Here is a 14,073-nt window from a genome sequence, read left to right on the forward strand (position 1 = left end):
TGTGGTCTCCAAGGATGTCACCGCCAGGGACACTGCAGGCAAGCAAATGGATGGGCCGGTGCAGGGTCCCTGGGAAGAGGGGGCACAGTACGTGCATTGCAAGGAGCTCGGCAGCTAGGACTGGGCCCAAGGCAGCACATTCTAACTAACTGCTGATTCTCCTTGTTTTTAAAGTTCACTGACAGGAGCACATGGCACCTCCCGGGAGTAGCTGACGCCACATTGGGGCCACACTGCCCCAGCTGCCAGTGTACCTTAGGAGTGTGGGCTGAGCTCCTTGAGGTAAGCAGGGACACATCTCTCACTCCTGGAGACCAGAGACGGCAGTAGTGACAAGGGAGGCTTACCTGATCACGGCAGGCCACGATGACATGCTCGGGTTCTGGCATGACACTGCTCTTCTGGGCCACCAGGGTATCCTGGGTGTGGCCGGGGAGCCGATAGGAAGAGAAGAGCCCGTAGTACTGCTTCATACAGAGGGGCTGTCCAGACAACTGGCCCTTGGCACAGTCCGTGGGGATGGAGTGGCTGCAGGTGACAGTGGAGGAAAGCGGGTGGCCATGCAGAGAGGCCGTTGGAACTGGTTCTGTTGATTGGGACTTGGTCAGGTAAACTGAGGCACATACCTAGAACTGCCCCCATGGTGTCAATTACAGAATTCAGGTCTTCCACAGCCTGTGGAGAGTCCTAGCATTGGTTCACATCTCTGCCAATCCACTTCACACCTGTGTGGCATTGGATCTCACCATTTTTCCCAGGTGTCATGGTTACTTGGCCTCCACTTGTGCTCTGCACCCCACCCCTACACTCTGTTCTGTTTAGAAAACTCTTTTCTTGCTATATCACTTCTAAAAGTCTCAAGTTCAAGGCAGCAATGTGCACTGTGGTCAAGTTCAAGGCAGCTCTTTGCACTGTGGTGTCAGCATGTTGTGTGCCTATTCTTCCAACCTCTCTGCTTCCTGTTCACTCACCCATCCCATCTATCCATCCACCCATTCATTCACTACTATCCACTCTCACCTGCCCTCCCACCCATCTCTTCATCTATCCACCTCTCCACTTACCTCTTCACACACCCACGTTCCATCCATCTACTCACCATCCATGGACCCAACCCATTCATTCACCCATCCACTCATCCACCCAACCATTACTCTTCCACTCATTCATTCATCCATACACCATCCATCCATCTACTCTGATCCATTACCTACCCACTCACCACCCACATCCATCCATCTCTCCCCCATCCACTATCTGTCCATTCCTCCTGAAAATCCATGCTGCCCCACTGCGTTTGTGCAGCTCTCTCCATCGCTCAGGGCACCCCTGGTTACTGAGCGTGGGAGATCCCCGAGGGACAGAGCTGACCCCACCCCTTTTCCCCATGGCCTCTGAACTCCCAACAAAGGAATCCACTCTGCCTGGGAGCACATGAGGTTTACAGGGAGTGAGAGGGTTTGCAGAGACCAAGGCAGCCAGAGCTGGCAAAAGGCAAGGTTCCCCACTCCCAGAGTTCTCTCTGTTCCGGTGTAGCAGGAAAGGAGAGACGCGTTCGCTGACCATGCTGGAGCACAACATTCCCTCACTCCCTGAACCCAGTCGGGGGCCCGTCCTACCTGTCCAGCAGGGCCTTGTAACTGAGCACCCCAGAGATGAGGCTGGCTGCGAACCTGCAGAGAGAGAGGAGGCTGAGCCCTGCCCGCCCCCCACGCCCAGTGTCCTGTCTTCCTCCCTTCTTCCTTCCTTCCTAGCTGCCCCTCTCCCCAGCTGCCACCACCACACGCCCAGGAATGCCTCAATGCCTCAATCCCATGTGGCACCTGTTATCTCACCCTCAAGTCAGAATCCAACACAAGCCTGTGGTTTAAAACAAAACAAAACAACACGGGAATAGGTGCTCTCCAGGAACAAGAAGGGAAGATTAGAACCACCTAGAGGGTGAGCCGGCTGCCAGGGGAGGGCATGGAGCAGCTACCACAGGCCTGGCTGCTGACTTCTTCCTGGGAAGTTAAGACCATGGGGCTAGGATGCCCTGGAGTGCTAGTCTCCCCCCCCCCCCCGCCCCCCGGAGAAGCCAGTCACTGGATGCCCTTGGTGGTGATGAAGAGTGAAGCCAGTGCTGGGGTGGGGTGGGTGGGGCAGGAGGTAGGTGAGTGAGGGGAACAGGCAGCAGTGCCAGGGACCTAGGCGTTGGTTTAACCACCCGTGGATGATGATGCCTGGCCTAATTACACAGCAAAGAAAATGCCTCCTTGGATGCATTTAGAGGGCTGATTGGCAGATATTATTTGCCTGTCCACGCTCCCCCCCAGCTGGCAGCAGCTCAGCAGGCTGGCGTTGAGATTGGGGGTGGCTGTGATAGAGTGTGTATGTGTTGGGGGGTCTCACTAGCATGGTTGAGTCCTGCCCCATGAGGTTGAATAGGTAGGGGTTTGTTGTTTCCTTAAGCCCCCAGGACCTGCCTGCCCTGCTCCCTCTGACACCTCCTTGCAAGCTGCCCCATTTAGTCCTAAGCCACAGAGAGCACGTTAGAGTCCCCGAGGGCAGGGAGACGGTCCTTCGCCAGCCTTGCCTGTCACAGCCATGGTCGCCGGTGGCGTCAGCCTGCTGGAGGCCCTTCCAGCGGCTCAGTGAGCTCTGAAATTGCAGCAGATGGCAGAGGCTCTGCTGGCGGCCACGCCTGCCAGGCAGGGACCATTTCCAGCCCCACCGGAGACTGTTTAGAAGAAGGCTCTGGAGGGCAGCCGCCGCCGCTCGAACAGTCCTGGAACGTGTGTCCCAGCCGCCAGGGGCCTCAGCCAGGTCGGCACTGCCATGGGGACCTCCATGAGTGGCCATGCCCCTGCCCCCAAGGAGCATCTTCCTAGGAGGCCTCAAGGGCACCTACAGTTAAACCTGGCTGGCAGCTGTCCCTTGGGGCACTGGAACCCCAGGAAGCACACCCCTGTGGGTGCTTGGACCCCATGCCCTACCTGGGCAGGTCCCCAAGCTGTGGCCGCACCTGAGCTGGTCATTGGTGTCGTAGAAGTGCTGCCGGGCAAAGATGACAGCTGGGCTGGAGTTGACAGGCAGAGCCAGGCGGTTGTTGAGATACATGTCATGAAGCCAGTACTCAGACACCTGCAAGGAGGTCAGGAGGGGGCACTTTTATCTCATCACCCCCACTCACCCACCCAAGCAGGTGCATTCGACCTGTGGTAGTACACAGTCCCATCCTGGTCACTCCGAGGGACAATCGAGACACCTGTCAGCCTATATATGAGCTAGGTTTGCAGGAGAGCTAGGCTGGGCTACCGCATCCAGTAGCACATGCACGAGTTCAGTCAAGTGCAGGTTGGTTGGACTTTGCCGTAGCATCCACTGGCAGTTCCAGGACTGGGTGCGATACCATCTGGAAAGTGCTGGATCATTCATTCATCCATGCTTGCATTTATTCCTTCAGCACACACCTGCTAAGCCCTGTCTCCTCGCACCTGTTCTTCCACACCAAAGTTCCCGTCCTGTGGGATTTGATGCTCAACTCCTGGCCCCTGCCCTTCACCCAAATCCCTCCCTCTATCTGCCTCTTGCCCCGCATATGGGTCCCTGTGCAGCCCCCCTTCCACCAAGTCTCCCCCTCTTCCCCCACTATCATTAGCCCGTACCCAGTTGTCTGTCTTCTGCTGCCGCTCCAGGAGTTTTTGCTGCAGGGTCTCGCCCAGGCCACCAGGGGCCCCGAACCGCTGTACGATGGCCTGGCTCTTCTGGAACTGCTCCTGGGGCACCAGGTGCTGCATGCACTTCAGGTAGGTAGCCAGTGTCTGCTGCAGAGGGGGCACTGGCAGCTTGGGCAGCTCCTGGAAGACAGGGTTCCCAGGCACTGGCTGTGCCCCTCCGTGCATGTGTCCCACCCATGTCCTCCATTCTGCTTCCCTATCCTGAGGCCAGTTTCTAAGGCTCTGCTCAACTGGATGGTGCATTTAGGAAATGCTTGCTGCCTCTGTCCTGTCCCTCTCCCCTCAACCCCCTCCACCCCTACCTGGACCTGGCCACCCCAGGGAAGCACAACCACAAAGACCCTACTGTTGCCTTCCAAAAGCTCTGGGGTCATGCTCCGGTCCAGCTGCGTGACCTTGAACAAGGTATGCCCGCCCTGTTTGCCTCGGTCTCTCCTCCTGCAAAGTGGAGGTGATGGCCTCAGAGGAGCACAGAGCTAAGGGAGGTGAAGGTGCTTAAGTGATCAACCATATAGGGTGGCTCTAAGATGCAGCAGTTCTGCCTGCCACCGATGCTGCTCTCTGCCAACCATTCTTCATTTCCAACGGTTCCCAGCTGGGCATCTAGGATCCAATTGATCTGAAAGGGACTAACTAATTTCCCAGGGAGGCCTGGAGGAAGAGAAGATATGGGCTGGGAACCATGGCTCAGTGCTGCCGTAATGACCGGAATCCCACAGGACATTTCCTGGGACCATTGCACCCGCCCTGAGCTAGCTGGGAAATTCTTCCCAGGTGGGAAAGCAGGCAAAAGGATGGTGTTTCATGTGGGGACTGGGGCTGGGGTGGTGGAGGTGCAGGGGAAGTTTTTACCGCTGAACTTCTCCAAGGCTAGTTCCTCATTGGTGGCCTATAAATAACAACTCCTAGCTAGAGGGATACAGAGAGAACTAAGTGGGAGAAGCAATTGGCCCCAGTTAGATGCATTATAAAACCTTAGGACATGGGAGAAAATATTTGCAACCATTCATCTGACAAACGATTCCTAGCCAGAAACTCAACAAAAGCCAAACAGATCTCTTAAGAAACGGGCACAGGGCAGAGCCAGCTAACCCTCTACCTGCAGCATAAGCATCCTATATGGGCGCTGGTTCATGTCTCAGCTGCTCCATTCTCACCCAGTGCCCCGCTTATGACCTAGAAAAATGGTGGAGGATGGCTCAAGTCCTTGGGCTCCTGCGGCCATGTGGTGGACCCGCCGGGAGCTCCTGGCCCCTGTTTTGGATTAGAGCAGCTAAGCTCCAGCTGTTGTGGAGTGAACCATCAGAGGAAGGATTCTCCCTACCTCTCCTGCTCTATGTGCTGCCGAAGCAAGCACATCTCCTACTCTCTGTAAATCTACCTTTCAAATAAAAACAAGCCTTGAAGGGGGTGGGGGGAGAGACAGGCAAAGGAGTCTAAGAGACCGTTCTAGAAGGAAGAAATAGAAATGGCCAACATGCATGTGTAAAGATGCTCCCTGCTGCTGGCCATGGGGAAATGTGAATGCTAAGCAGCCCTGTGGAGGGTGAGGGATGAAGAGCCAGAAGGTAATGAAGGTATAGGGCGAGGAGGGAAGGAAACTTGTCACTGTTGCCAGTGGGAATGCAAATCAGTCCAGCCATCCCGGAACTGAAAACAAAAAGTCGGGTCTATCAGCTCACCCTGCCCACCCAGGCCGAGGGAGAGATCCAGAGCAAACACAATCAACACATCACACAGATGTGTGGCCTGCGGCAGCAGCCGAGATACGGAGCCAGCTCAGGTGTTCACGGAAGGACAAGTGGGCACGGCAAAGGTGACATATGGGCACTGTGGATTAGACTGCAGCCTTCACAAAAAGAATGAAACCCTGACATCAGCAGCAAAGTGGATGGAGCCGGCTAGAGCGAGGAGAGGACGCCGGACTAACGTGACACCTTCCCTGTCTCACATATGGGGACTTCCTCCCCCTGAACTTACAACAGCGATTACTGGAGATTGGAAAGGATGCAGATAAAGGGAGGCTGAGTGACAGGTGCCAAAGCAGAGTCAGGCTGGAGTAGTAACAGTAAGTCACATGATATGTAGACAAATATGTTTATGGAACACATGAAGAGTCAGAGGGAGCACCCCAAAGACCCCAAATGCAAAGAGACAAAATGGAAAGACCACTGCCCAATTTGCTCAGTTTATGCTGCACACATGTACCCCATTACAAGGTATACCTATCCCATGTTAGCGACCACTTTACAAAAGGAAGCATCGGGGGTGACACTGTTGTCCCAGGAAACCTGCCATCTTCCGGACCCCCACGTGTAGCCGGAATCCGGACAGGACCTCTCCACTGCCCCACCTCACCTCTACTGTCTGCCTGGGAGAGAGGACACCCCCCTCTTCCTCTAGCTTAGCGGAATCACCTAGGGTCTCAGGTGACTCTTCGCCTTTGTGACTCAGCCAGGGCAGGAAATGCTGGTCCATTCACAGGTGAGGACATGCAAAGCCATGGAAGGCCATCTAAAAAGTCAGGTGGCAGATGGAGGACTCAGACCCCTTGCCCTGCTCCTCTTCAGCTGTCACTCTCTCTGCCCCGTCCCTTCTCTTCTCCCTCTCTCAGCTGCTGGTTTCAGGCAAGCAGCATTTTTAACAGTATTGCTTAGGTTGATGGCTAGCAGGCCACCTTCCAGGGGGCAAGGGTGAAGGGAAGGGTTTCTTCTCTGATGCCCCTCCCTGCCCTGGTGTGCTGTGGACTGAAGGGTCCTGCAGGGTTGTGCCCCCCACCCGCCCCCGCTCTGCTTCGCCCTGTCCTGCCCAGGGAGAGGCTGATGACATGAATGTGCGTTGACGGAGTAGGTGACAGCCATCCACCTGTCTGATCCTGTTTCTGGCGCTCACTGCTCTGGCAGAGGGTGGGGTGTCGGTGCCTGCTAGAGGTTGCTCCTGCCCCAGGGAGCAATGCCAGCACAGGTCTGGGCAGCACCTCAGGGCTGCCCATCCCCATCACAGTCACTTCTGTTTCTCTTGCTCTTGTGGTCTCGGGTATAGGTTGCAGGGGGAGAGCGGGGAGAATGGGGAGAGGAGGAGGAAAGAAGAGCAGAAAGCCCAGCCCAGCTGGTGATCTGGCCAAGAGGGCCTGCTTGTGCGTGAGGCTGGAGCTCGGCCAGGAGTAGTGACCGTGCTGCTCTGGGCTTTGGCGTCAGCGCAGTGGGTGGGTGGGACTCGGAGATGAAACAGGAAAGCCGAGCATGAGCATCTGAGCCTCGCTGGGCTCCTTCTCAGGCCCTTCTGGACTCTGGAGCCTATAGATACAGGCTTTCTTGGCCAGTTTGGGCTGGACACAATTTCCACTGCAGTTCAGCTGGGGCAGGGAGTACGCCATGAGCCGCAGACAACAGTACAGACTTGGATGAGCTGCATATGTTGGGGCACTGTCATTGGCAGCCTCGAAGGGGAGAAACCAGAAAGTTCTGATCAGAGCCATCAAAGAAAATTCCGATGGGACCAGACCAAGGCTGGGGGGGGGGGGAGGGGGGAAAAGCCAACAGGGGCAACAACAAAGGCCGGGTGGGAGGGGGTATGGCTCAGGCCAGTGAAGCAGGTGGTGGCCAGGGCTCCTGGGCTGAGCTAGTGGCAACAGCAGCTGGGGCTGCGAGAAGGGCATGCAGCCTCTCCCACAGACAGCTCCACTGGGGTGGGATGAGGCTTTTCTAGGAGGACAGGTGATTCCGGGTCCGGACTCAGGGATTAGGAAGTCTGATTGTAGCAAGCCGCTGCTTGCCCTGAGGCCACTCCCACCCAGCTCCCAGGCCTTCTGGGCTCCAGGCAGGGCCTAGAAGGGGGTGGGGGGGGGGGAAGGACTCCGAGCATCACTCACAGGCTCCTCCTCACTGCTGGCCATTTTCGTAGCCACCTTCTGGGACACTTTGTCCAGGATGGGCATCTTGGGGACTCCTGGGCTGGGCAAGCAAAGGGGAGACCTGGGAAGAGAGAAGTGAGGGCATCAAGGCGTGAATCACAGTGGTCTGCCACAAACTCTCCTTTCCCACAACAGGATCCCCACCCCAGCCCCACGAGGAGGCTAGAGACCACTTGTAGCATATTGAGGTCTCACTCTCAAGCCTGGATCTTATCTCAGTGCCCACCTCCACCCCCCCTGCACACCCCAGACCTGGCCCCCTCGAGCATGACTATTCTCTCTGAGCCCCCATAGAGGAGAGGGTTTGGAGGGAGCCTCCACCTGGAACATGACCCCAGGGCAGCAGCGAAGGGATGAGCAGGGCTGGGCTTGCCTCCCCTCCAAATGTAGGAGGGGCCACCTGCAATCCTCTCGCTTTGTTCATGCCTGGGACACAACTGCTTGGCACTGGGCTGAGTCGAATCCAGACCAGTGCGTGATCTCTGGGGCTGGCATGCCGCGGGTAGATGATGGCTAGCTAGCTGAAGAGGAGGGACACGTGGTGCATGAATGGATGCGTGTATTGAATGGGTCCAATGCCCTTGAAGGCTCTCTGCTCGAGCAGGTGCTCTGGGCACAGTGAGGTGGGGGCGGCCTCCAGGGTTTGCTGGATGAGCTGTGAATTAGCTGGTTTCTGGTCTGGTGGCTCCCAGACCAGAGGGAGGTGGTACAAGGGGCTGGGAGCCTGGGCTCCTAGGAGCCTGGATAGAAGCAATAAAAGCAGGTTTGGAAAGTACAGACCAAGAAGAGTAAGACCAGTTTTTCTCTTGTCTTTGTTATTAAAAGAGGGGGACACACACACAGGAAAACTTCCACCTGCCAATTCCTTCCCCACACATCCCCAATGTCTGAAACAGGGACCCACTCAATCCACGTCTCTTGCTGCAGGAGTGTCCAGAACCTAACGGCTTGAGCCATTGCTGCTGATCCCAGGTGCCCATTAGTGGGATCAGCAGCAGAGCTGGGACTTGAATTCAGGTGCTCTGAGACACGGGTGTCCCTACCTGGCATCCTAACTGCCTAAATGCCCACTGCTCAAGGCCGGTTTTGAAGGTGGTGGGGAGCATCCTGAGGTGCCCCAAACCTCAGCCTGCAGAGGCACACCTGCACGACTTCCACCAAACGCACCCACCATTCCCCCCGCCAAGAACCCACAGCTCCTCGTGTTTAGCCTCTCATACCACCAACAGCAGTTCTGCCTAGTGCAGGGGGCAAAGGAGGAGAAGCACAGCCAGGGCAGGAGGCAGTGCGTGTCTGTGGCACGGGGCAGAGGTGGTAAAATCCTGGCAGGCAGGGACAGGGTGATCCCAGTCGGTTGGTGCTACTAACAGGTCTGACTTTGGCCCGTGACACACTTTCCTATTTCTGTACCTCCTAGCCAGATGTCTCAGTTCTGCAGGTGGAAAGAACTTAGCAGCATCTCCCTGCCTAGCAGGCTGGGCGTGTCCATATTCCCCATGAAGAGCCCCGGAACTTAAACAGCTTCACACCCTTCCCCTTTCCCAGATTACAATGCAAGGTATCACCTGCTCTTATCTTTCTGACCTCCAGTAATGGATCTCAAGGTGCCAAGTACTCAAAACCCCTCAATTCACTCTCGAGTCGTGTCCCTGGGACACAACTCCCCATCACAGAACCTGAGCAGGTGCATCAGGGGTTGCCCAGGACTACAGCTGAGCCCAGCTGAGCCCAGCAGCCCCTAGGAGAGGGCACCTGGACAAAGTCAGGCCAGTGTCTCTTCTGGCTGCCCAGTCTCCTGCCGTCCCCCCACCCCACCTCCCGCAAACTCAGGTTTCCAGGCTGACCCTAGTATGATAGTTTGCGGTGGTTCTGCCCTGCCAGTTCCCTGTCCTCCTTGACGTTTGTCTGTCTTGTGCGTGTAATCCAAGCAGCCGCCCTCCTGGCCTCCTATAGACTGCCTGGGGTACGGGTCTCCAGAACAGAGCCCCCAATGCCCAGTCCAGTCTGATCGGGCATCACCTGGCCGCGCCCCACCGCCCACTCCCTCTGCGCGAACAGCTGAGTCGGCAGGCGCACGCGCAGCATCACCTCCAGGGGCCGCGGACCCTCCTCCTGTGCGCGGCTAGCACAGACCTCAGCCCTCAGCCGGTGGTGCCTGGCCGGCCACGGGAAGCTCAGAGGCGCAGCAACCCAGAGGCTCCAAGCACTCTCCAAGTCCAAGCTCCCGGGCAGCACCATTCCGCAGCCTCCTAGCCGTTCCTCTCCCCCTCACCTCCCCCGACGGTCACCGCGGTACCGGACTCGGAGGACCAGGCGAGTCCCAGGGCCTCTGAAGCCAGGGCTGCGATGACGGCACAGCGTGTCCACCCGCGGTCCTCCGTTCCCGGAGCTCCGTGCCCCGCCTGCACGCCCGGCCCTTCTCACCTGCTCTCCCGGGCACCACCGCCTTGGTCGCCGCTGCACAGCACCAAACAGGACTGCGGACGTAGGGTGGGGGTGGCGGGGGCCGGTGTCGCCAGTAAGTATGGGCGGGGTGGGAGGGGCGCGTCGGTTGCGCGGACCGGGGCCGCCGCCTGGGTCCCCGCTGGAGCCTCCGACGTCGCCGGGTCCCCGCGGCCGCCAGACTGTCTGCTGGTGAGCCCGACGCGCCTCCCCTCTTTGCTAGCGTCCCTCCTCCTTCCCGAACCCTCCCCGGCTCCCTTCCGCTCTCTGTCTTCTGTCCCCCCACCCCCTCCCACCGCCCGGTCCCCGGAACCTGTCCGGACGGCTTCCCGGAGCAGCTCGCGCAGGGGTAGCACAATCCTGAGAAGGGCACCGGGAACGCGGCTCCACCCCAGCCCGCTGCCCCCTGCCCAGCCCGTCCCACGCCCGCGCTCCCCCAGCACCAAGATGCCCGCCCGCCCGCCAGCCAGCGTTTGCTCACGCAGCAGTCCTGGGGAGGATTGGGTCAGAGGCAGTCTGAGCAGGCCAGACCCACACTCTCCTGTACCATCTTATAATATTAATACTAATAATAAAAAAATATAAGGCCTGCTTGGTGATTACTCCAGGGTCTCTGTCCCTCTTTGTCACAGTCCCATCCAAGCTGGCGCTGGGGGATGGGAGGTGAAGATGGAAGGGTCTCTCCTGAGGACAGATGGGGGGGGAGTGCTTGGAAACCCGACCCAGGGGAAAGACAGACCTGGCCTCCTAAATAGAAAGCCCCCAAAGAAGTACCCACAAGGACAGGCCTCACTCAGATGCACACACAGAGGGGGAATCACACACACACACACACACACACACACACACACACACACACACACACACACACCAGGGCAGACACGCTTACTTTGGCAATGCTGGCACAGGCGCCGCCCCCCCCCCCCAAAGACCGCTCCATGGATTCTGGACCTTGGTGGTAGTGGTGGAGGGAGATGCCCTCAGCGCCAGCCTGGAGCTCCCAGGACCGGAACTCCCTAGAACGGGCTGGAAAACTTCTAACAACCCCGGGTAGCTGCTTCCATTCGGGATGGGCCGCGGTGGCTGGCCCCAGCTCGCACACTCCGGTCCTCTCCCTTCAGCACCCGGACCTGCTGCGAGGAAGCGCAGCGGCCACCTGTGGCCTCCCCACTTCCTGGGGAAGCGCCCGGTTCTCCAACGCTCGCGCGCGCACACAAACACACCGCGGATGCCGTTTTGCGGGCCGCAAAGCCCGGCTGGTGTGTTTCTTTTTCCTTTACCCGCAATGGCTTGGCCTCCGGTTGCCTCCTTGAAGGCCGACCGGACGGGGCGAGATACAGGTGGGAAGGGAAGCCTTGGTGGCCGGCACGGGGCGTGCCCTCCGAGGGCGGGGCCCGGCGCTCCCAGCCCCGGCAGGTCCTGGGCACCCCCAGGCGTCACCCCTTAGGGCGCTGTACTGGGCGCCAGCCCACAGAGGCCCGGTTTCCAGCTGAGCGGAGCGCGGGTTCTGGAGGGGTGACGGCCAATAGGAGTCCTTGTCCTGGTTGCAAAGGAGCTACAGGCTTCCCACGCGTTCAGGGTCGGGAATGGGGAGGCTTGGTGAGGCCGACTCACTTACCACTCTGTCCGAGGAGATGGGGCCCTGTGTTCAGGTGCCCACCCCACCAGTAAAGAGACTCGAGCTCTTCAGACAGATAAGGTTTATTAATTCGGACCAGAGGCACCGGCGGCGCAGCGCAGGCTGTGTTTGGCACAGGGAGAAGAGTGAGGGAGAGACAGACGTACCGCGCTCTTTACACGGCGAACGGTGAGGGGGTAGGGGCCCGAGGTGGCGGCCCGCAGGTCTCCTCCCGCCCCCTCGGCCTGGAGCGCAGCCGCTGACGTTCCCCTGCCTCGGTGCCCCACGCCCTGTCGGACCAAGGAGAGGGGCCACTGAACGGGTCACTAGGAGGAGGTTCTGGCAGGGGCGCGGCAGAGCGGGTGAGGCGGGGGTCCTGGTTACAGGAGGCGGGCCCTGAGTTTGAGCTGGCCAGTGCGCTCCCGGGGCAATTGCTCTCCCTCCCCTTCCTCTGCCCACTCCCCTCCTCCCCCTCCACCTGCCCTAACCCCGAGGGTGGGGGCGGGGCGGCCCGAAGCAGGAGCGGAGACGGCTAGCTGCGAGTGTAGTAGTAGTCGTAGTCGTCCTCGCACGCGTCCGAAGGGTCGGGCGGGCCGCCTAGCTCGCCGTCCGGGTCGGGTGCAGAGCGCTCCCGCAGGCGCACGGCGTCGTAGAGGCCCTGTGGCGGCTCGTCCAGCAACACGTCGCGCTCGGAGCGCGAGCGCGTCAGGAGGCCTACGTTGCGCAGCAGCAGCAGCACCGGCGCATAGAGCAGGTTGGCCAGGCCCATGCCCAGGCTGAGCTGCTCGAAGCCCAGCGAGTGTACGATGTGGCCCGCCACAATGGGCCCGAGCGCGTAGGCCACGGAGTAGGAGATGTCGGCGATGGCGTAGACGCTGCCGTAGACGGAGACGTGGCGCACGTCCACGAGGAAGGCGAGCGTGGGCAGCAGCGCCGTATCCACCAGCGCGATGCCAAAGCAGAGGCCGCAGAGCGAGACCACCAGCGGCGCGAAGGAGACGCAGACGGGCACGAGGCAGGAGCTGGCGCCGATCACCGCCAGCCCGAGCGCCCCGTAGAGCCACTGCAGGTGCGGGTAGCGCGCCGCCAGGCGCACGGTGAGGTAGACGCCGAGCACGTGCGGCACGAAGGCCGGCAGCCAGACCAGGCCCATCTGCCACTCGGACGCGGCCATGGTATGCTGCATCCATGTGGCGATGGTGGGCTCCAGGAAGGCGAGGGGGATGTTGCAGGTGGTGAGCGCCCCGGCCACCACGGCGATGTAAGGGTCCAGCATGAGGCGGTGGATAGGTGTGCCCACCGGCAGGTTGGCGCGCGCCCGCGCAGCCGCCGAGAAGGGCTTGGCCACGGCCAGGAGCAGCAGCGCGTCGAGCAACGAGACGGCGGCCAGCACCAGGAAGGGCACCCGCTTGCCCGCGAACTCGTAGAGGATGCCGCCGAAGGGCGGCGCCACCAGGCTGCCGAAGCTGATGAAGGCGAGCGCCACACCCAGCGCGCGGCTCCGCTCGGGCTCCTCGGGGTACTTGTCGGCGATCATGGCGATGCCCGACGTGTCGGCGAAAGCGGAGCCCAGGCCCTGCAGGCTGCGCGCGGCAAACAGCGTGCCGTAGTCCTCGGCGAAGGCGAACAGCACGGTGGATGCGAACATGACTCCCAGGCCGATGAGCAGCGGCACGTCGTAGCTCATGCGGTCGATGAAGGGCCCGCTGAGGGGGTTCACCAGCAGCTGCAGGATGGCCTTGGAGGCGAACAGCAGCCCGATCTTCACGTCTTCGCTCTCCGCCGGGTAGCGCGGCCGCAGCAGGCCCGACACAGCCGGCCGCGGCGCAGCCGTCGGGGCCGCCGAGGCGTTGGCGCTGGTGTTGTCTGGGGCTGGTGTCGGCGTCGGTGGCGAAGTGGGCGCCCAGGCCTCGGTGGTCGGCGTGGGGTCGTGGTGGCCGCCACGCATGGAGGCGATGTAGTCCGGCACGATGGGCACGATGACCATGTACAACATATTGTCCAGCAGCAGCGCCACACACACGATGACCAGCACCAGGCGCCGCTGCCGCCGGGGCTCCTGCAGCACAGCGCCCACCGCCTGGGACAGCTTGCTGGCCGCAGCCCGGGCCTGGCCCGCGGGCGCCGCGGACTCCATGCCCCCTACCCCCCACGAGGCTCTTCTTGCGGACGCTTCTCCAGCAGGTGAGGGCGCCGACGTCCCCCCGCAGTGCAGAAAGGAGAGCGCGGGACTTGGTGGAGGGTGGATGGGCTGGGAAGCGCGGTCCTCGCCGCGCAGAGCACCCTGTGCCTCAGGTGGCTGCACGGCGCATGGCCCCGTGCCCCGGGAAAGACAAGGGCTCCGTCCCGCGAGGCGCCGCCGCTGCCGCGCCCTTGGCCGG

The 14,073-nt window shown here is 60.3% G+C and overlaps 2 protein-coding genes across 2 annotated transcripts in view; both read right to left on the reverse strand.

The window, feature by feature from the left end:
- Positions 1–7,656, reverse strand: part of CHAT (choline O-acetyltransferase) — a 38,312-nt gene extending 30,656 nt beyond the window's left edge. The window contains exons 1-5 of the mRNA XM_040970384.1: positions 7,591–7,656; positions 3,648–3,839; positions 3,005–3,123; positions 1,620–1,673; positions 348–528 (exon numbers count right to left, since the gene is read on the reverse strand). Coding sequence (XP_040826318.1) covers positions 348–528; positions 1,620–1,673; positions 3,005–3,123; positions 3,648–3,839; positions 7,591–7,656 — 612 coding nt within the window. The remainder of the gene's footprint in view (positions 1–347; positions 529–1,619; positions 1,674–3,004; positions 3,124–3,647; positions 3,840–7,590) is intronic.
- A 4,568-nt stretch (positions 7,657–12,224) lies between these two features.
- On the reverse strand, positions 12,225–13,829 carry SLC18A3 (solute carrier family 18 member A3). The gene has a single exon (XM_040970501.1). The coding sequence runs from the start codon at positions 13,827–13,829 to the stop codon at positions 12,225–12,227; it is 1,605 nt and encodes a 534-aa protein (XP_040826435.1).
- Positions 13,830–14,073: the final 244 nt, after the last annotated feature.

Source organism: Ochotona curzoniae, unplaced genomic scaffold, assembly GCF_017591425.1.
Source record: "Ochotona curzoniae isolate NIBS_2020 unplaced genomic scaffold, NIBS_Ocur_1.0 scaffold_4763, whole genome shotgun sequence".
Classification (NCBI taxonomy): Eukaryota; Metazoa; Chordata; class Mammalia; order Lagomorpha; family Ochotonidae; genus Ochotona; species Ochotona curzoniae.